Raw genomic sequence first — 23378 nt, forward strand, 5'->3', positions numbered from 1 at the left:
AATGTCCTAAAAATCTCAGTGTCTTAAATACCACACATTTATTTCTTATTTCTTTTTTTTTTTTTTTAAAGATTTTGTTTATTTATTTGACAGAGAGAGAGAGACAGCCAGCGAGAGAGGGAACACAAGCAGGGGGAGTGGGAGAGGAAGAGGCAGGCTCCCAGCGGAGGAGCCTGACATGGGGCTCTATCCCAGAATGCCAGGGTCACGCCCTGAGCCAAAGGCAGACGCCTAACGACTGAGTCACCCAGGCGCCCCCACACATTTATTTCTTGCTTAGACAACCTGCTCATCTTGGGTCAATGGTGGTCACTTGAGAAGTTGGGCCCGATGAGCAGCTACCATTTCCAACATTGCTAATTACTGTACCAGAAAGCAAAAGCAGTTCAGTAGGATTGTACGTCTGTAATTAAATCACTTGACCCAGAAGTGACGAATGCTACTTACATTCCTAACTTACTGGCTGGAGCTAGTTGCACAGCCCCCTGCCTTCCCACAATGGGCCCAGGAAATGCAATACTACTGGCAGACAGCTAGGGAAATGTTTGGTGAACAACACTGAAGTCCAGTAAAGTGAACGTTTCTTGATGCCAATAAATATAGATACACCATTCTTTTCTTTTTAAAAAAGATTTATTTATTTGAGAGAGAGAGAGCTCGATTCAAGCAGGAGGGGCAGAGGGAGAGGGAGAGAGAATCCCAAGCAGACTCCGGGCTGAGCGAGGAACCTTGATGTGGGGCTTAGTCCCACGACCATGAGATCATGACCTGAGCCAAAACCAAGAGTCGTATGCTTAACTGACTGTGCCACCCAGGCGCCCTATACATCATTATTTTCTATAGCCGTGTAATTAATCCATATATCATAATATACTGAATATATTGAATAATATACTGAACCAGACCTCTTTTTAAAGATATTTTAGGCTTTTTCTAATTATTAACAATTGTTTTTAAAGAATTTCCTTATTTTTTTCCTCTTATGGTGCTTTTCTGTAAGTAGAATTTCTAAATTAAAAGACATGCATACTGATGGGAATGGAAAAATGTTGCAGCCACTTTGGAAAACAGTTTGGCAATTTCTTAAAAAGTGAAACTTCAATTTACCCTATGACCCAGGGATTCCACTCCTAGATATCTATGTCCAGCACAAAGACTTGCATGTGAATGTTTATAAAAGTTTCATGTATTCGTAATAGCCAAAAACTGGAAAAAACCTGAATATCACCGGGTGAATGGATAAACAAAATGTGTCATAGCCATACAATGGAGTATTATTTAGACATGAAAAGGAATGAAGAACTGAGAAATGCTACAACAGGGATGACCTTGAAAAGATTATGTTAAGTGACAAGAGCCAGTCAACGAAGACTATATATTGTATGATTCCATTCTTTGAAATGTACAGAATGGGCAAATCCACAGGGACAAAGCAGATTAGTGGTTGGGAGATGACAGGTAAGGGATGCAGAGTTTTGACATAATAAAAATGTTCTAAATTGATGGTGGTGATGGGTGCACAACTCTGTGAATATACTAAAAAACATTGACTTGTGCACTTTACATGAATGGGTTATATTGTTTGTAAATTACACATCATAGAAATGTTAAAAAAAAAAGATACACATCAAGTCCAGGCATATTTTTCCAGTTTTTGATTAACATTATCCAACTGCCCGCCAGAAAGGACGGTTTGTTACTCACGGCAATAGTAGCTAACACTTTACTGGAACAGTGATTTGCTATGAATAATGTTCAACAACCAGCTAGGACTTTTAAGTTAGTCAGAATGGCTGATTAATTAATACAATTTTTCGTAAATGAGGATTTTATCACCTTCCCATGCCTCTCCTCCCCATGTGGGAAAGTATAGTTAAATAACCAGAAAAAACACAGTGAGAAAATTCAAGGTAAGTTCAGTTATACTTGCAGAGTTTCTTAAAGTTTTGAGTTGAATAACTGAACCCCTCAGTGTAGAACTGAATACATTGACTCATTGTCACAGACACAATTGCAAAGAGCTTCTTTTGAAGCCAGAAATAGAATGAAATGGAATACAGATATTCTGATGAATTCTTTGTGCTTGTCATTTCATGCTCCTCCAACAGACAGAAGAACACGCAGGGGATGAGACAGTGCTATCACGGCTGAAGCAGTCAACCAGGGCTGAGGGGGATGGGCTCTAGCTCTGGCCTGCAGCTCCTTCATCGAAGGTCCAATCTACTTTTCAGGATGGACTGTCTCTTCTGTGAATTTGAATCGATCCTAACCCCCCCCATGTAATGCATTTCAGAATGATATTCACAATCATATTTCATAACTCTCTTCTTCTTATAGGTTGGACCCAGGGTGCCGAGGCAAGCCCGACTGCTGCAAAGGCTGGTAAGTATATTCCTGGTACATCTCCAGTGTCTGTGCCCTCACAACTCTATGTACTTTGGACCAGGCCCTAGCTTTGCTTGCACCTCCTCCAAAGCTTGTAAAGTTGCTTGCGGAAGAATGCTGACATTAAACAGTGTAGCTTTCATAAGACTTTCTTGAAGTGGACTTTTCTTTCTGGAAAGAGACCTGATTATTTCAGAAGGGCTCTAAGGACAAAGGATGGAGTTTCAAAGCCCTTAAAAAGATAAGAAACTTAAATGAACCTGTACTTTTTATGGCATTCTTACACAAGAAATAAAGGCTTTGTAGTGAAGGAAACAACTAAAACAAGCAGAGTCCGCCTTGGTAGCTCACAGCTTCACGGAATGGAGTTGAGCAGGGCTCTTGGTGCATGTTGGAGGCGATCGGATTGCAATTTGGGCAAGTGTTCAGGGACTTGAAGAGCTTATTTGAACCAATCCCCAGTCTTCCTTACACTGCGTATGCAGACATGTATCAGAATGTGAGGACATGCCTTTGGGCTCGGGGATGTGGATTGGGCAGCAGTTCCTCAGGGGTTAGGCATCCCTCCAGTGCCTCTCTATACCTGGGCGGTGTCTGAGTCAATTCTAGCTTTAGCATGACCCATGTCACGATCATTAACCGTCTTTGCCGGGCTGCGACATTGTGTTCTTATTATTCCCTGCTTGGTTCCCCTTCTCCCTTCGTTCTCCCGATCCTCCCAAGTTTGTTAACTTCATGATGATACTTTCATGTTTGTCTCCATGTTCACATAATCGTAGACAGACATACATGAACATAAACACGTCAAGAATTGTGAAGAGCCTGGATTTTCCCCAGCTTGCAAGCCAAGGAGTGAATTTGTTGCCATTGCATGGATGCCAGCAGAAAGAGGAGACTCCTGGGTCAGAGACAGAGGCTGATTATTGCTCACAGAATAGCAGTGCCAGAGTGTCAGAGTTTGTACGATTCCTGGGCCCCATCCCATTCCCGAATGTTCATACGGAGAGCACCTGAAGGCACCAACACACAAAAGGAGGAACCGCATAGGGAACCTGACTCTAATGAGGACTAAACCTGCCTGATCTTTGTCCCTGGACGGGCACATTCTCTTTATTATTCTAGATACTAAACCAGCTTCCCCTTTGTTCTGGAGGGAGATCCCACCTCACTCTTCCAGAGCTGTTCACTATCCGAACATCCTTGAAAAGACAGTTTAGAACAAAGAGCTAGTGCCTCTGCTCGAAAAATGGGCAGAAATACCAGGGACTCCTGGAGAATAGTCTCCCAGCAAGACCTGTACACATATTCGTTCGTTAATGCATGCATCCATTCCAACTGGTCTTTTTCTGAATGCTTACTATTTACCCCACACCATTGTAGGCATTGGGTATACAGCAACGAACAAGACAGACCAAAGACCCTGTCTTTCATAGACCTTGAATTCTAAAGTGGAGCAGAGATAGACAAAAAACAAAGTGAATAAATGAATGGTATTAGTAACGGAGAAGATGACAGGTGTCACTGAGAAAAAGAACACGCCAGAAGAAAAGGGTGGAAACAGAGACATTTGCATATATGAGATTACTGATCATCGCTTTCAAACAGTGGGATCATATAATGACAGCTAAGGCTCACTGAGGGCTTGCTGTGTGGCTGGCATTATTCTAAGTGTGCCGCGTGTCATAACTCAGTCACTCTTGTACAATTCTGTGAGGCGTTACAGACGAGAGGCTCAGAGGGACTGAGTGACTCACCCCAGACTACATGTTTGGGAAGAGGTGGCAGAACCAGGATTTGAGTCCCACATCTGGCTTCCGTGTGTGCTCGTAACACACACACCGCCTTGTCAAGTACAGGTCTTTTTTCCCATTTCTTACTATTTTCAATCCACAGTGTGTCATTTGGCCTAACTGTAGCCATTCTTTTAGATAATGAAAAATATTCCATGTCGTTGGCACACCGTAATTTATTAAGCATTCTCCTTAATAAGTTGGATGAGCTTTCAATTTGTCTGCAGTTTCTTGGCCCCCATAAAAAATGCTGCGAAAATTTTTTTTTTGTTTATTCTGTTACGTGGATGCTGTTTAGTCTACAGCCTAGATTTTCAATAGAAAGATTGCTGGGTCCAAGTGCGTGGACATTTGACATTTTGATAGATGTTGGACTGCTTTTGAATACTATTGCTCTTAATACTCTGCGTTAATTCCATTTCTATCAGCAATGATAAATATGAACACTTGTGCCAGCAAACACACAGTCACTCTTTCTGGCTTATCGGTCTCTTAGATACAAAGTGCTGTCTCATTGTCCCTTTAACTAGCATTTGCCTGACGACTTACAAATGGAGACTTTTTTTCCTATACATTTATTGGCCATTTAGAGTGGTTCTTCTGTGAATTGTTTGTGTGTGTGTGTGTGTGTGTGTGTGTCCTGTACCCATCTTTCTATTGTGTCTTTTATCCCCCAATGGTCAGTATGTGAGAGATCTTTGTATGGAGGGCTACCCTGTCTTCCAAATTGGAAGAACTCCCCCGTCCAGATGTGTCATTTGTTGATTAACTTTGTTTATGATATGTTTTCCATGTAGAAGTTTTAAGTTCCTTAATAATTAAGTTTACCTTTCCTTTATAGCCTTTGAGTTTTCATTTTTGGTTTTGAAGATATTCTTGACCTCAGAATATGTATATAATCGCTTAGATTTTCTTAGAAATCTCTAAGAATTTTAAGTCTTACTTTCACGCACATTATGCATTTTTACCATTAACTTTATTTATACATCCAACTGGTACCAGAATGATCTTTCCAGCAGTAGACCTGATGCATTATTCTCTTTTGCAAATGTCTTTGGTGACTCCACGTTCCCTATGGGATAAACTCCAAGGACATGTAAAGCCATGTGTGATCTGACTGTGTTGCCTCAGTTTATCCTGTGAGTCTCCCTTTCTTTCATGCTGTAGCTGTCCATACTAATTTGAAGGTCTCTGGATGTTCTCTAACTAATGAATAGAATGTGGATGGCAACAGCTGTTCCTCTCCTATCACTGCCAGCTCATGAACCACAGGGATTTGCTTGATTTTCTTGTGAACTAATTAGATACCCTTTTTATGACACTCTCTGGCAACACATATGCAAAGAAAATTTGTATTTTAGAAAGCAGGGGGTATCTTTGTATCTGAGTATCCATGGTCCTTAACAGATAGTGTCCTGATTTTCACTGTCATCATTTAACCTCTTAGTGGCAGGATCATGTCTTGGCATCTTCTTCATAGCAGGTATTCTAAAATTTATACTTGGGGTTTGTTATAAGCGGATATGGTGAGACATGAAGACCTGGAATTGACCATCAGGAAGGAAAAAGTTTATACTCAAGGTCCCGAGGAACAGGAGGTACCATACTGGTCTCTGGTTGTCTGGGATCTGGCCCTGGGGTGACTTGGGGAAAGGGGGATCTTGGCTTGGTGTGCGAGACCTTGACAAAGGAGGTGGCTGGGAGTGTGGGCTCTGGACGGGTGGGTTGTGTGTCAAAGGTGGGCTCACGCAGGAGCAGTGTGCCGTCTCTAGGAATTAGCTTTCCCTGGGAGGGACAGTCTCTTCGGGAGCAAGGCCCCAAATGCCAGAGCACCAAGAAGATAGAAAATATAGTCAACCAGCATGGTGCTGGGCGTCGTTACCTCACTGAGGGCTAGTTACGTGTGTGTCTGTCTCCTTTGTCCCAGCTCCAGCCATGGTGGTTTCTCTTTTGTTAGGAGGTGTATAGAGTAGGGTTTTTTTCTTAACATAAAGGTGATAATTGCATTTTATGTTTCCTTTCCTCTGATCACAATGAAAGGTTGCTCAGTAGAATGTATTACTACAGTCAGTTCAGAGCTGATGCTACCCTCTGTCTACAGAGGAGTAAAATTGTGTCACCCAGGTGGCAAATACAGCCTCCAGGGAGGTGCCTTGCCTGAAAGTAACGACAATATGGTCTGGGTGTTTTTCTTTACAGCCTCCAGGGAGGTGCCTTGCCTCAGTAACGACAATATGGTCTGGGTTGTTTTTCTCAAAAAGGAGAGACATGAAGGTTCATTGAAGGTCTCTGGAACCAGAGTCCACCAACTGCCAAATGTCAACCTTCTCCTTTATGAAGTGAGGGGATGCGGGAGTTACATGATTTTGAAGGTTCTCTACCATCTCCAAAATCATTTCTTCTCATTGTCACAGAGAACCATTAGACCAGAATAAAACAACAAAAGGTTAATCTTCTGGGAAGAGTCCTGGTTCTGACCAAACATGGCTCAGTTAATTTCCAGATGGCATCTTGGGTAATTCAGGACATCCTCCTTGTGGCTTGATTTTAAGTGACTCACATGAGTCACACAGAAGGCTTTGGTCCCTTGAGCAGCTAATTAAGACACTCCCTGCCTCAAACTGCTTTTCCATCTGCTTAGCCTTTGTAGGAAAAATAATGAAGAAGCTGTTTTGTCACAGAAAGACTTGATTTTGCCTCTGATTTTCCAGTTGACATCCCCAAATGAAGTAATGGGTTAACTATAAATATGGAAAGCATGTTGGATTTTTAAGAACCGTGCATTGGGAAAAACTGAAGCAACTATTTTCTGTCCTTCCTTTTATGACAAATTTTCACGAACCTCTGCCTTTCCAAATTCTGCGTTTGGCCTTGGGCATGGCGTTTTCCCGACAGTCTTGTGTACCTGTCCAATGTTCTTCTCACAACGCACCCCCCTTTCTAATTAAACTGCTCGATTCTTTGTTCCAGGCATGTGCTAAGGCTCCATCCTGCTTCTATGCCTTTTGTGTTTTTAGAATGTTCTTTTTGTTCTCCTTCACCACATGCAAATTCTGCATCTATTTTAAAGCCTTTTCTTACTTTTACAGACCTCACTGATTTCTCTTTCTTCTGAACTCTGGAAGGTCTTCCAGGCAACGAGTGAATATGTACATCTCTATATATCTTCCTGTGTTGCTTTCTCTTTTTTGCACTTTCTTCCCAACGTGATCATAAGCGTCTTGAGCAAAGGATCCGCGTGTAGCAGGTCTTCCCAGTCCTTCATGGAATTTAATCTAGAGTAGTGGTTAAAAAATTCAGGTTAATTACCATTTCTTTTTTGGGGAGATGTGTATTTTTCTTTCACTGTTAAAGATTCAAAAATTCAATTCCATTAATGTTTTTGACTTTTACTCTATGCTGACAGCTATGGGTAAAAAAATAAATAAATAAAAGGAATAAGCCACAGTCCCGCTCTGTGTACCGTCTCGTAGGGACAGGGGAAGGGGTGAGCAGCTTGGGGGTGGGGTAGGTGTGGGCATAAGTGGCTTTAGTAGATTGTAGGCTGAGGGCGCTGTCTGGTAGGGCAAGGGCCACAAGACATAAGTAACAGTGGGGGCTCCTGTGGGAAAATAGTAACTGGGCAGAAGCAATAAACTAAAATAGTTTCTTGAAACTTTTCTCAATCTGTCTCTTGGGCCCATAAACTATGTGTCCTATTTTTGATGTAATATTGTGGAAAATTTCTACCATATCCATAATCTTAATTTGAGGCCAAAAAAAAAAAATACCATAATGGTTCAGCTTAGTGTTTTGTCAGGTGTCTTCTAATTTCACATTTTAATTTTAAGTGTAATGAAATGATAATTGACAATTAACTCCTGAATAAGGACAACTCAGCATGACATCGCAAACAGTCTCAAGGGTACCAAGTGAAGAAAATTTCGAATTATTGTCCGATCAGTGCTGGGCAAGGATTATCTACTGAAGGAGCTAGATTTCATTTGGAATGGCCTGCAGCTGGAGCTGTGTTTTTCTAAGCTGGAACTTACTAAGTTCTTTTCCCAGTTATTACTCTACTTTTATATAAATGAGGTAAGTGGTAGGTCACCGTGGCCCAGATTCAAAGATTGAATGAATTCAACTCCACCTCTCAATGGCAAGAAAGCAAAGAATTTGTGTCATCAAAAAAAATTTGTTCAATTTTTTCATTATTCTATTAAAACACACGTAACACAAAAGTTACCTTTTAAGCCACTGTAAAGTGAACAGTTCAGTGGTATTAAGTACATTCACACCGTATACAAACATCACCACCATCCATCTCCAGAACTCTCTCTCTCCCTCTCTCCCTCCCTCTCCTTCCCTCTCCCTCTGCCCTCTCTAAAATAAATAAATCTTTTTAAAAAATTCATTCACGTTGTAGCATGTGTCAGAATTTCCTTCCTTTTTTTGAGTCATATTCCATTCTATGTCTAAACCACATTTTGTTTATCCCTCCATCTGTCAATGGACACGAGTTGCTTCCATATCTTGGCTCCTGTGAATAACGCTGCTCTGAACATAGGTGTATAGATTGTGGCCGCTTTTAATCTAGTAGGAACAGAGGGCATCGATAAGCAGAATAGGCTCGGAACAAGAAAAAATCTAGTAAGAACACAGTGAAAATGGCTGCCCACCCTCAGCCTTAGTGTTTGTGAGACAGTTGGGATTGGTGGGCATGGGGAGCTGGGAGTATGGGACTTGGGTCTGATCTAGACCAGTAGCTACCATTAGTCCCCGCAGCCTATGGTCATGCGGGAATGTGCATCCAGAGTTGCTCCTGCAATCTGTTCCAAGAGAAATGGGCATTGTGGGCTTCTATGTGAACTTTCCAATTTTTAAATGTCCCCTTAATGAAAAATTTTAAAAGATTGTGCAAGTCAAATAAAAATGCCTGTGGTCTATATAATTTGAGATTTCTTCCTGAAACACACCAATCAGTAAAGGTACGTTAATGACTGATAATCAGGGTTTTATCTTTTTAAATAATGCAGACCAGGGATCAGCAAACTTTTACTTAAAGGAGTAGGTAGTAGGTGCTTCAGGCTTTGCAAGGCTGTACAGTCTGTCACAATTACAGAACCACTCAACTGCAAAAAAAATAGCCACAGACAATATGCAGATGAATGGATGTAAATGAATTTATGTCCCAATAAAACTTTATTTACAAAATCCTGTGGCCTGTCTGCCGTAGTTTACTGACCGCTGGTATAGATGAGTCAGAGGGCAGGGGCAAACAATCAGGAAAAATAATCATAAAGGGTTGATGGGGGATAGGGGACTGGTTAATTAAAATATAGAGCATCTATAAAAAGAAAGTCCTGTGCATTTATTAAAGGACGAATGAGAGGGATTGATTTGTACGGTGGCAGATTGCATTGTTCAACGATAGCAGCACTTTGATACTCCACTCCTCCCATTGAGATAGATAGGGTCTGGATCTGAATCTGCCTTTGAATTCAAATATACTTTTGCACCTCTTTTGCCCAGTAGAGTATGGTGGAAATGATGCTATGTGACTTTCAAGGTTAGGGCATAAAAGGGGATATAGCTTCCACCTCGATGTTGGGAAATGTGCACTCATGAAGCCTCTAGCTTGCATGTCATCGGTCAGACTAATGTGTGAGGTAGTCCGTGCTATGGTTAGCCTGAACTTGACCATGTGGAAGGACCGCATAGAGAGGCCCTGGGACAACATGAGATAGATGTCAGCCAGCCCTGAGCTGCTTCAGGAGCTCACTCTTACAGCTCCAGCCTCCCCCCCGCGACCCCCTGCCAGCCAAGTCTTTCTAGAATTCCTGACCACAGAAACCACAAGAGAAAATGCCATGGTTGCTATTGTTAAACCACTACGTTTTTAGAGTGGTTTGTCATGTAGCATTAGATAATTGGAACATGCGCAGATATAGAAAGAGGAACACTGTACTGTTAGGTGAAATTAAAGCAAATCAATACAACATGTATTTATGGAAGGGTATCCCAAAAACTGTTAATTTAAGTATTTCCTCTGGGGAACAGAACTGTAGCTCCAGGACGGGAGGGAGACCATCGTGTTTCCTTTTATTTTCTGCATAATTTGAGGGTCTTACCATGTGCATATGTTACTTGATACTTTTTTAAAAACTGGTTTACATTTTATTTTTTTTAATTTATTTTTTTTAAAAGATTTTTTTATTTATTCATTTGAGAGAGAGAGAGACAGCCAGTGAGAGAGGGAACACAAGCAGGGGGAGTGGGAGAGGAAGAAGCAGGCTCCCAGTGTAGAAGCCTGATGCGGGGCTCGATCCCAGGACCCCGGGATCACGCCCTGAGCCGAAGGCAGACCCTTAACGACTGAGCCACCCAGGCGCCCCTGGTTTACATTTTAAAGTAGAGAATGATAACTAGAATTTTCTGAGTTTGTGGGATTTTTCTTTCTTCACTTTTTTTTTTTTTTTTTTTTTTTTAGGATTGGTTCCTTTTTACCTCATGCATCTATAGAATTTAAAGTTGTGCACAGTGGTATTTAGACCCTTCACAAATTCACATATATAAGAATGTAAGGATATTGGAGATAAAAGAATATGTTGAAATATGGATAATTTAGGAAGAAAACCTATTTCCAGGGAAACCTAAGTGAAAGTAAAATACTGCATCTCAATTCATGCTTTAATTTATCTCAGGGTTCCATTTTGATAAGATGAGGAAATACAAAATTTAATTTATAAAAACCCAACCTGTTATTGTGCTTTTAAGATCATTATCATTACCACCTTCCCCAGCCTTATTCTTATTGTCTTTACTGAAACATGGTGTGTGTGTGTGTGTGTGTGTGTGTGTGTGTGTGTGTGTTTAAAGATTTATTTATTTATTTTAGGGAGAGCATGGGCACATGCACAAGTGGAGGGAGGGGCGGAGGGAGAGAGAGTCTCAAGCAGGCTCCACGCTCTGTGCAGAACCTGATGCAGGGCTTGATCCCACAAACTTGACTGAGATCATGACCCAAGCTGAAATCAAGAGTTAGAGGCTTAACCAACTGAGCCACCCAGGCACCCTGAATTGTGTTATATATTTTTAATGAGATCATTTAACAGAAGCATTTGGCTAAACCACATCTAGAATCCTTTTTAATCCAAGTTGCTTCTGGAGAGACAGATGTTGTCTTAAGGAGACTAGATTTTCATGGAGACTATTTACAATCAAGTATTTCTAAAAATTCTAGAATAGTTTCCTAAAACCCAGTTTTATTCCTTACTTTCAGCTTTGCCTTAGATTCCTGGGTCTCAGACATGGATGTAATTTTAGTGATTCATTTAATTCCTCTTAACTTAGAGATGAAGAAATATGAAGAGGGCCACCTCCTTGTGTTACTTTAAAACAGTGGTTCTCAGACTTGAACATCAGGATCCCTTGGAAGGCTTGTTAAAATACAGATTTCTGGCCCCATCCCCTGTGTTTCTAGTTCCACAGGTCTGGGATGGAGTTTGAGATTCTGTGTTTTTAACGAGTTTCCAGGTGCATGCCCATTTTTGCTAGTTCTGGGACCACACTTGAGAACCACTGCTTTGATGTAATTCCTTCTCAGACCAAATCGGAGAACTTATCCTCTTGCAGGTGAAAAAATCTTTCAAATGGGTTTAGATTTTTTTCCTACTTGATCATCACTTCACTGAACCTATGTGCTTATCTTTTTCCAACTTTCCAACTTTTCCGATCCAAAGGTACACATTCTCTCAACATTTTTCCTGAGCCTGTTACCATTTGTTTTTATCCTTTCGAGTCACCAAGACCAGCAGTTTAGCCACAAGGATGAATAATCCCTTGACCACGCGCCCATTCTGGCCTTGCTCTTTGTGGCTCCCCATCTTGCGGCTATTTGTGTGTGTTCTCGGTGGGTTTTCAGCTGAAGGGGGCTCAGCCCTACCTCTCTAACAAGTCATATAAAGTATCTGTCCAGCTTTTGTTGGTTTGCTGTGAAAGGTATGATTTGACTCCAACATTTAAACATGTTTAAACTGTGCTGCTCTGTGAAACTCTCTTGAAATGGGGTTTAAGGTTCCCTCTGTATATCACAGGAGAAATATGCCTTGATATCAGCAGGTCATCATCTTATATGTATTTAAAAACTAGCTTAGGGCTGGAAAGAAATTTAGAGAGCAGACGCAGGTTGAGATAAACATTGACTAGGTAGGTCAGTTCCCGTAGGGAAAAAGAGAATCCTATCAGAGTAACCTGGTTCCATTCAGCATTTTTGGAGAGCCTGCTGCATGCTGAAGACCATGCTGGGGTTTGAGTACACAGAAATAGAAAGACGTATCCACAGAGGCAGCCTAGCATCATGGTGGTGAGTGCGGACTCTGGAGCAGGTGGGACTGAGTTCAAGTCTCATCTCCATGAATGCTGATGGGCCAGTATGTAAGCTTGCAAGCTTGACTTCTTCTCATGTATGAAAAGGAAATAAAAAACACCTACTTTGCATGTGTGTCCAACTCCATCATGAGATAATGCCTTGCCTTGGTCGGCTTGGGCTGGCGTAACAAAACACCATAGACTGGTAGTAAACAACAGAAATGTATTTTCTCAATGTTCTGGAAGCTGGAAAGTTCAAGATCAGTATCAGGCAGGGTTCATTTTCTGGTGCGGACTCTTCCTAGCTGGTAGATGACCACGTTCTCACTCACGCAGCCTTTTGTCTGTGTCCGCATGAGCAAGAGCAAGCTCTCTGGTGTCTCCTCTTCTGGGGCACTAACCCCATCATGAAGGCTCTCATGACCGCATCGAAGCCTACTCACCTCCAAAGGCCCATCCCCAAGTACTGTCACATTGGGGGTTAGGGCTTTACCACATGAATTTGTTGGGGGGCAGCAGGGGACACAAACATTCAGTCGGTGCCTTTAAGTTGTTCAGCCAGTTCTTGGAGTTAAGGAACTGCTCTGCTGATTTCCTCATTAAGGCTTCCTCCCTTCTTCAGCGTCTGCTGCCAGCTGCCATTGGATGGAGCAACGTTGTGAAGGCTAGAAATACACTGAAAAGTTTTAACCAGCTTTTAAATCTGCTCCATGTAGCGATTGTTCTTACCAGAGGCTTAGGGGATAAATTTAATTAGCATACACTTTCCTTTTTCTGGAAATACTGTCTTGAGCTCAGTATCGATCCCCACTTTCCAGTAATGTGATTGTAGTCTCCATGGGAAAGCTCTGGAATCTAGTTTCTCTAAGTGGATATTGAATTAAATTTGAAAATATGAGAATTTCTTTAGGTATACCCTGATGTGTTCATCGATTCATGACCCTGTAAGTGTGATCTAAAAATTTATAACAGAAAAGCATTACAGACCTCACATACTTCACTTCTAAAATTCTGGTACCTCATTAAACTTCTTCAACAGTGTGTATTCTCTGTTAAATAGGAAATCTTAACTGTGTCCATTTGTTAAAGTTAGGTTAGAAGATGCGCTTCTGTCTCATGAGCTGGTTGTCTAACCACAGTTGTTTTACGAGTGGAGAGAGTGGTGAGTGGGAAAGCCAGGACCAGACAAAGAAAGACGAAAGGAATCACATGTCAAAGTCTCCCAAGTTGAAGATTATTTCTCTGATGAAAACAGAGCCTCACACCTACCCCAGAATGGTTGATTCCCACTTTCACACTTCCCTGAAAATACCGCATGTTTTAATTCCAACAGAAAACCAAACCCTTGATGACGGAATTCTCAGTGAAGTCTACCATTATTTCTCGTTATGCCTTCACTACGGTTTCCTGTAGAATGCTGAATAGAGCTTCCGAGGACCAAGAAATTGAGTTTCAGATGCAGATTCCAGCTGCAGCTTTCATCACCAACTTCACTATGTAAGCAGCACTCTGGTCAGAGACCCTGGAATGGAGATGTGTGTGGGGTGGCCAGGGTGAGCCTGAGAGGATGTGAGCTCCACAGCCTTTGGGCACGAGAATTTCTCCCAGCAGATGGCATGTGGCTCAGAAGATTGACTCCCTCCTTCCCGTTCTCCTCCCTTCTCTACCTTCCTTCTTTCCTTTCTCTCTCCCTTCCATCCCTTCTTCTTCCTTCCCTCCTTTTCACAATCTCTTCTTTTATTCTGTTCCTGTCTTCTCTTGCCTTCGATTCTCCTTTTTTTCCTGTCTTTCTCTCCTTCCCTCCACAAATGAGTGCCCACTCTGGGCCAGAAGCACCTCAAAGTGATCAGTATACTTCTATGAAAAAGACAGTGTTGTTTGGCTGCAGAAATTGCAGTGGGGAGAAATAATAAGTGAGTAAACAAATCAATAGATGAGATCATTTCAGAGCACAGCAAGTGCTTCAAGATGGCAAGGAAGACCGAGAGGGGCTTGTCTAGGCAGGGAGAAATCAGGGAGGTGGCTCAGAAGAGGCAGTGTTTAAGTGAGATCTCAATGATGAGATAGTGTGATCCCTATGATATATGAGGTAAACTGTATTTTTTCTTCTATTCTGAACTAGGAGGTAAAGACATGCAAAGTAGGGTGGATTTGGGGGTTTTGTTTTGGGTCTGGGTGAGATTCAAGCTGGTGAATCTTCATGGAAATTTGTTTGGGCAGATCTGGTTTCCTCCTGGAGAATCCCAGAGGCACCATGGGTCAGGCCTGACTATTTAGACCTGTTGAAAATTGCCCTAGAATGAAATGAATGATTCCAGAGTAGTGCCTTGGTCTGGAATGCTTTCTTTCTGGATATCCAAGAGTCACATAAAAATATTTTCTAGGGTTGTCATGGTTATGAGAGCCACGTTTGAATTTGTCTTGGAACTGCAAGTTGGTAACACAGCTGTCTCTTGTGTTTCAGGCTCATTGGAGACAAGGTGTATCAGGGAGAAATTACAGGGAGAGAAAAGAAAAATGGTGATAAAGTAAAAGAGAAAAGGAATAAAACCTCAGAAGATAATGGGTAAGTGCCACTGAGTTAAGGAATTAAAATCCACTTCAGCAAAGGGCCACATTTCCTCTTCCTTTGCCTACCCAAACTCTTCCCTTCCTTCAAGGATTTATCTGCTTTTTATTGTTATCATATAGTAAGTAATTGAATATATATATTCAATTGAATATATTGTATATATTACAATATATTCAAGTAATTGAATATATATATATTCAATTCACTATATATAGTGAACAATATAGCAGGAAAGGGTTTATAATAAAAAGGAACATTTTACCATCCCCATTCCCCGGGTCTCACTTCCTAGAAACATCCACTTCTAATATTTCTGTAGTTTCTTTTTGCAGTGACCTCCCTAACTCTGAAACTTACAGTACTCTAGTTTTTTAAAAATTTCATGGTGAACATCAGACACTATCTGTTGATTCTCTGCGGTGATGGAAGAGGATTTAGCATATGTATAACACTCCCACCTTCCATCTGCATTCCACAGTTTTATATTCTTATCTCTTCTTCCATCGATGTAAGCCGTGTTACACCATCTTAGACTAGCCGTACTATCTTAAATGATAATTTCCTCTCCTTCACTGAAACCCAACCTTCCCTTTCCCATTTCCAGTGCCCATCTTTTTCTACATGATCATTGACTTTTGCACTGTCAGAATTACCAACATCTAAATTCTGATCTGTAATGATATGTATTTTCTTTGTTTTGTCTATAACTTGAATCTAAACATTGAAAACCAATAACCGGTATTTGAGTTTATCGATTACATAAATGGCATTAACTGCAGAGTCACTTGGTATACTAAGATTCTGTTTCCCTCTCTACTAGCCCATTTGAAGAAAAGTGATCTGTTCCCTTTGAAGAAAAATGATCTTGGTATCCAGATCAGTTGGTGTGAACTTGTGAACCTGTTTTTGTTCGTTAAAAAAAAGGATTTAGTTTTGAGAACGCTTGTTCTTTAAAATCATAGACTGTCAGAAACTTTGCTGTTGGAAATCCTATTAGCGAGAATGGAACATCTCACTCTTGCCTGGAAGATGTGAGTCATGGGTTTACTTTGATGCAAAAAGCAGCCAAGGTCCACAGCTTCAGATAAGGCATTGTTGGACACAAAAGTCCACATGTATCTTTTTTTTTTTTTTTTTTTTTTTTAAAGATTTTATTTATTTATGTGACAGAGAGACAGCCAGCGAGAGAGGGAACACAGCAGGGGGAGTGGGAGAGGAAGAAGCAGGCCCACAGCGGAAGAGCCTGATGTGGGACTCGATCCCAGATCACCAGGATCACGCCCTGAGCCGAAGGCAGACGCTTTAACGACTGCGCTACCCAGGCGCCCCAGTCCACATGTATCTTAACTTTGTAGTTCGTAAGAACAGAGAACCTCGAGTTTGCTTCTCAGTCCAGGCTGATGCTAACCACTTTACACACAGCCCTGCTTTTTTTCGAGCCTCCAAACACTGGTTCGTTTGACCTTATCTACACTCCACTTTTTCCCCCAATCCTGTGATATTACCTTGTGTCCTCCTTTGTTTGGCCAGATTCTCCATGATGCCTTTGCTGTGTAGTCTCCTTTACTGCAGCAGTTTATTAAAACCTAATTTTGTTGGACTGCAGGTGGATCCCAAGTGGTCTTTATCAGATGAGTTTTATGAGGATTATGTTTCATTACAATTCATGACTTGTTCATCATTATGCCACAGTTGAGTTCAGTTAGATCACAACATATACATTTGTTTTTCCTGGAGTTTTTAATTGTCTTTCTTTTTTCTTATGAGATAAAACTTAAATTGTCACTATTAACATCTAGCAAGACACATAACTCTTTTGAAATGGTGACTAAATGAAAGCAATGACCGAGTTTTTCTGCAAGCAATGATATCCATGTTATTGCCAACAGCAGTTGGAAGGCATCACTGATTGGGAGGCACATCCTGATTTTAGAGCTGTCAATCATGGAAGAATGGTGTCTCCAGGTCCATGGAATACTGTCATCACTTTGCAGCCTTGTCATCAATGTTTACCCTGGGATTTCTTTTCATTTTCTTCTGGGTTGCTTTTATTACTCCTTACATTCCATATCTTCCTCTTTCTTTTTTCATTTTCACTTTGCTGGAGTATATTCTGAAGTAATTTCCTCAGAATGGATGTATGAGAGGCAAACTTTCTGAGACCTTGATTAATATTTTGACTGTATATAGAGTTTAAGATTGAGAATAATTTATCATCTCAACTTTGAAGACATTGCCCCCAGTGTCTTATAAGATCTGGCATTGCTGATGATGCATCTGGTGTGGACTAACACCACTCTTTTTCTGTGTTTCCTCTACCTGATGTTTTGAGAGTTTACAATAATGGGTTTAAGTGTTAGTCTTTTTTCAGTCATTCTTCCCAGCTTTTAGTGAAGCTTTTCCATCTTAATAGTTGTGTCTCTTTTAGCTCTGGGAAAGAGGAGTGTAGGAAGCCTGTCATCTTAGTTACTCATTCATATAGGGACATGGAGGTCTCCTTCCTGTATTTGATGCCCTTCCCACTCACATCTCATGCTGAGCCAGAGCCTGCCATCTCTCTGACATTCTGTAGATGATCTGCATCTTGATCCTTCACTGCAGTCCCTTCCTACACAGTCTGAGCTGCAGAGTTCTTGCTCTACTGAATTCCCCATCTTCCAGAAATGTTTTGAAGTGCCGTACCCACTGATGGTTGCCTCTACCACTCATTCCTTTGGTTTAATCCTTTACCATCCCTTTTATGGTCTGTCTACCATCTTGAATCAGAGAACCTTCACTCCAAGCACTGAAACATTTGGAATGGCTTGTATTTTTATATTCTTTGCAATCCTTTATTCTTTATCCTTACCCCAGGCACGTCCACCAAACTTTACCAAGTGTAAAAACCCAATATATTAGCCATTTTAAAGTTACATCAGATGTCAGGCTCATTTGGCCGTTCCTGTAAAGAGAAGAATGCAATTCATATCTTGACCCCAAAACTCTCTTTTCCAGTAGTTCACCTATTTCAATATTCCCTTTCCCATTGGCCCCCTCAAGCCTGACTCAGGGAGAGGCAGGAAAGTTCAGCAGTCTTTGAATTCTGTACTCTTCGGTATTCCTTGAAACTTTGTAACCTTCCTGTAGTGCAGGCCTTTGCTTCTCTTCCCAATACTAACGCGAAGTTTTTCTTCTGAGGACTCTCTTGAGAGAGTGGCCAGGGCCCTGAGGGGATTTGAGGGAACTTGGCTTTCTCTGACCGACCCTGTATTCCCTTTTCTTTTCCTTACAGGGAGAAGGGGACTGATATGTTCAGAGCCTCTGTTGTGATTCCCAGCAAGGACAAAGCTGCCTTCCTCCTCAGTTATGAAGAGCTCTTACAGAGGCGGCTGGGGAAGTATGAGCACATTATCAGCGTGCGGCCCCAGCAGCTGGTGGGGAGGCTGATGGTGGAAGTGAACATTCTGGAGAGGTCTGGCATCGAGTCACTGGAGGTGCTGCCCTTACAGCACAGCAGGCAGAAGGGCAGCGGGAGAGGGGAAGGTGAGTGCGATCGCCGGGTGTCCTGTGCTAACTCAGAGCGGGGCGTTGGCTTTAGAGAAATCTATAAAACAGATGGCACCCCTTCAACAAAGGCTCTGAGAGTTGCGAGAATCTAAAAGATAGCAACACAACAAAGGCAGTGCTCTGTACTGTTTTTGTTTTTTTTTTTTTAAAAGCTGGTTCTATCCGAAGATTTAGAGATGTTTAAATCATTTGACATACTAATCTTACTTCTGGACATCTAATCCAGGTGAGGCATCTAAAATATTGGGAATGTTACACACGGGACCCTGTTTGGTAACATTTGTAGTAACAAAAACGTTCTGTCTTCCTAAATATTCAGCCACACAAACGTGATTAGTAAAATATGGTTATGAAAACAATGCAGCATGTGATGGGGGGGAAAAGCCACTCTTGTAGACACTCTGTAATGTTAAGTATGTTGTTTGTTAAATGTGACGTTGACGAAAGATTAGAAAGGTCTATAAAATAATGCTTTTATACAAGGAGGTGAGGGATTACAGGGTTATTTTTCTAAAAATCCAGTTTTGAAACACTAAACATTTAACACTAACATACACATTTCAATGATGTGAGACTCTTTCTAAAATTAAATGGTGAAAGCTGTGTACTGTACATTTGATTGAGGGTGGGGACATTTTGGTTTATTACCAGGACCACTGTTTAGGTTTTTCTCAAATTCTGATTTTTTAAATCTCACTCTGTTGCAATGGTAATGATAAATTCCATACAATCTACTCTTAATTACTATATTAATTTCAGCTGATAATTTATATGAAATGTTCATGGGTGTTGGGCCTCACCCTAAGGAGACTGAGACAGATGGGTCAGAAAGTTGCACCAGGATTAGAATCTCTCGATTTCGGGTATCTGTGACATTGAGGTCCGGGGACGGCTGAGCAGAAGTGAATTTGCAGAATCTGAATTCAGCCCTTGTGGCCACAAGGAGAGTCTGGAGGATCCCAAGAAGGCTGCTTGGCCGAGAATATTTAGGAATGAGACTGAGAGTAGAGTAGAGACATGACTTGAAGAGGGGGAAAGGAGAACGCTGTTATTTAAGATAATGTGAAAATAGTCAGGACCCAGGGCTGGTGAGCGGAAGATTGAGCCGTGCGGAAGACGTGCTTTCCTCTCGCCCGCACGCAGTTCCGTTCGTGACTGTCCACGGGACAAGGCGTTTCGTCTCACAGACTGGAGTGTGTCCTGGTGCTGTGGGGGACTCAGGTCTTTTGTTATGTGGTCATTCCCAACACTGAGATTGATACTCTCAATCTAGATCACATTGAAAAATTAAAAATATCATCAAGGTATCTGTCTTTTTAAAATTTTATTTATTTATTTATTTTTTGATGTAAAGTTCCATGATTTATTACTTGCGTATAACACCTGACTTTTAGAAATGGTGAGAGATACAACACACCATTCTTACGTCCTAGAGGCCACCGTGTGTCTGGTTCATGCATTTTATTTCCGCTCTTAGTTAGAACCCTGGAAAAAATGACCTAGGCCTTGGAAGACTCAGCTTGCACTGAGGGGACAGTAACTCTTTCAGAGGGTAATTGGGAAGTGTGTGTGCATGTGAAATGCCCGGCTCAGAGTAAGGGCTTACTAACGAAGTCTTATCATTATTAATATTTATCACCTTATATTGACTTTTCTTGTGCAAATCTTATCTCCCCTATTAGAGCCTAAGTGATTGGGAAGGCACTTCTGTGTCCGATTACTTTGTCTCCTTACGGTATTTAACACAATGCCTTTTAAACAGTAGATAGCTAATTACGTGCTTGCAAATTAGGAAAGAAAAAGAAATACACACCCAAACTAATAACAAAGGATGTTTCAGCATTTCATTTCTTCCTAATCATAATCTCTAGGGAAATTCTCCTATGTACAGCCGTGTGAAGGAGGGATGTTTTCAGGAGGAAGAAGATTCCCTACGAGTTTTTGGGATCTCCGAGAGGGCAGGGCTGCTGTGGCCACGTGTCTGGGATGGGGGCTCAGCTACGTGGGGAGGCACTCAGCTGTGGGAGATGACTCAGGTGGTCCTGCTGCGGTAACGTAATGGGTACACTTTGCCTCATTTTCAGAACCACCGTGACTCTTCAGGGATGTATGTGTATGAGTTGTGGTGTGTGTGTGTGTGTTATATTTGGAGGCTGTATGAATTAATGATTGTTAGCTGAAAAGTTGTTTACTGTTTGTATTCTGGGCCTGTGAGAATCTCAGAGGAATTTTTCCAGACCATTGATCTCGTGGGATGTGTTTATTTTTAAGAAAGTTGTTTTCCTAGCTTTTTGTACCAAAGCAGATATACTGCCTTCCAAAGCATGGAGATTTCACAAGTGTGTATCCAAGCCAGGTGCAGTGGACCGATTCCCTTTCGGCTGCTCATTGCTGTCCTTCAGCGCTCAGCTGTTACTCTCCCTGCAAAATGGCAGCCCCAGCATCGAGAGGCACAGGAGGTTGTGATGTTTGTCTGGACACTATTGCGTGCCACCAAAAGAAACCAGGGTAGAGATCAAACCAGAATCGGGCTTGCACCAGAACATGAGCTGTAATTGTGTGAATGTGGACCTATGCCAGTACATTCCTCTCCTAGATCTGGCTGCTGCTAAGAGATCAGACTTCTGGAATTTCTCAAAACAAATCTCTGACCGCTGGACCCATTAGCATCCTTAGGGATGCGCTTCTGGATTGGGATTACTGTGTGCTCGGTACTAGACTCAGCACTTGCTGTACTGTATCTCATTCAGTCTTTGTAACAGCCCTCTTTTTATCCCCGCTGTATTTGTGAAGAAGCTAAGGTTTGCAGAGTTTAAGTACTAGGAACAAGGACTCATATTTAATTATTGTTAGAAACAGAATCTGAGCACAGAGCTATCTGACTCCAACTTAATGCTTTTACCCACTGAACTGAGTACATAGAAGATTGTAAAATCCCAAGGGTGTGAGTTCACATTCCATGTCTCTCCCTAGTTGTGTAAGAACGAAAAGAAAGGCTCAAAGCAAAGAGCCTGCTTTTGATCGTGTAGTTGTCTGGTATATCGGGATCGGGCCCTGAACCATTGCAGCATAAAGCCATGGGCTCCTTCCCAGTGTAAAAGCTACTTCTGTGAGGTGTAATTTAGAAGTCAAAGCTTTATACTTACTGGATTACTAAAATATTTAACTCACGTACATGGTTCGAAATCTAAACAATATATAAATTGGTTTCCAGTGAAACACAAGATTCCCTCTCTCTTTTGTCCTCCCCCCCCCCAGTTCCTCTCCCCTCTAAAACATTTTGGTGAGTTATGAGCTCAGTGGGATAGAGTGTCTGAAACTAAGCCTCTCCTGGAACATCATGGGACGCGTGAGCTTCTGAAGGTGTATGCCAAGATAGATATTCTAGGTATGTGGTTGGTTCAAGGCTGGTTATTTCACTTTCTGTGTTAAAATCTTGAGCTTCCTGATGTTCCAGGGCAAATAAATTACTGCCCTTTCCATGATTCCAAGTTGTTTTTGGCAGAAAATGTTTATTTATGATCAGATCCCTGAGAGCTGAGAATAAAATAGAATGAGATAAAGTAAGAAATAAGGTGCCTTGCCTGTTTTATCCCCTTTTGCTTTACATGAATGACACTCAAACCCAGCTATCCCTTGAGTCACCTGGAGAGATTAAAAAAAAAAAAGGTACAGATGCCTGAGTCCCACCTCAAACACTCGAATGAGAATTTCTCAGGGTAAGCCCTAGGAAGCTGTTTTTTGGGTGTGTCTCTCTTATGAATTTATATGAGAAACCAAAAAATATATGAGTGCTTTTGACATGTTTATTTTGTTGCAAAGCTAAAGAATAATGGTGCGTATTTTTCTATCACTAAATAGGTATGGTTCTATGACCTTCATAGTTTCCCTTTTATATTCTTTGCTTTTTTTTTTTAAAAAAAAAGCAGGTTTTTTTGAGGTTTAGTTTACATAGCATAAAATTTTCTCATTTTAAGTGTATAATTCATTGATTTTTAGTAAATTTGCAGAGTTGTACAGTCATCACCACAATCTAGTTTTAGAACATTTCTATCACCCAAAAGATCCTTGTATCTCTTTGCAGTCACTCCCTGTTCCCACCCAAGCCCCAGGCAGCCACTAATCCATGTGCTGTGTCTCTTCAGATATTTGTATTTTTTAATGTATTTTTATTATATTATGTTAGTCACCATACAGTACATCCCCGGTTTCCGATGTAAAGCTCGAAGATTCATTAGTTGTGTATAACATCCAGTGCACCATGCAATACGTGCCCTCCTTACTACCCATCACCAGCCTATCCCATTCACCCATCCCCCTCCCCTCTGAAGCCCTCAGTTTGTTTCTCAGAGTCCATAGTCTCTCATGCTTCATTCCCCTTCTGATTAGCCCCCCTTTCTTTATCCCTTTCTTCCCTTACTGATCTCCTAGTTCTTATGTATTTTTTAAAGCACCCCAGGTGATTCTGATGCTCTATAAATGTTGGGAACCCTTACTTTGAACTTACTAGCTGACTTTAGGGACATTGACGATGTCAAGATCTGAACCTACAGAAACATCTTCTAAAATAAGTAAGATTGCTCTTTCCCTTTCACAGGACCCTTGGAATACTTTTGATCCTTATTAAAATGTGTATCGTTTCTCTTTTCCACCAACATGTTTTTACAATTGGATACAGGCCAGCATAGGATTACTCACACAGTTGATGGAAAATAACCTCTTCCCGTACGCAACTT

The 23378-nt window shown here is 41.4% G+C and overlaps 1 protein-coding gene across 1 annotated transcript in view; it reads left to right on the forward strand.

The window, feature by feature from the left end:
• Positions 1–23378, forward strand: part of ITIH5 (inter-alpha-trypsin inhibitor heavy chain 5) — a 78834-nt gene that overhangs the window by 7313 nt on the left and 48143 nt on the right. The window contains exons 2-5 of the mRNA XM_026478732.4: positions 2338–2382; positions 13858–14021; positions 14989–15090; positions 18368–18618. Coding sequence (XP_026334517.1) covers positions 2338–2382; positions 13858–14021; positions 14989–15090; positions 18368–18618 — 562 coding nt within the window. The remainder of the gene's footprint in view (positions 1–2337; positions 2383–13857; positions 14022–14988; positions 15091–18367; positions 18619–23378) is intronic.

Source organism: Ursus arctos, unplaced genomic scaffold, assembly GCF_023065955.2.
Source record: "Ursus arctos isolate Adak ecotype North America unplaced genomic scaffold, UrsArc2.0 scaffold_30, whole genome shotgun sequence".
NCBI classification, from domain to species: Eukaryota; Metazoa; Chordata; class Mammalia; order Carnivora; family Ursidae; genus Ursus; species Ursus arctos.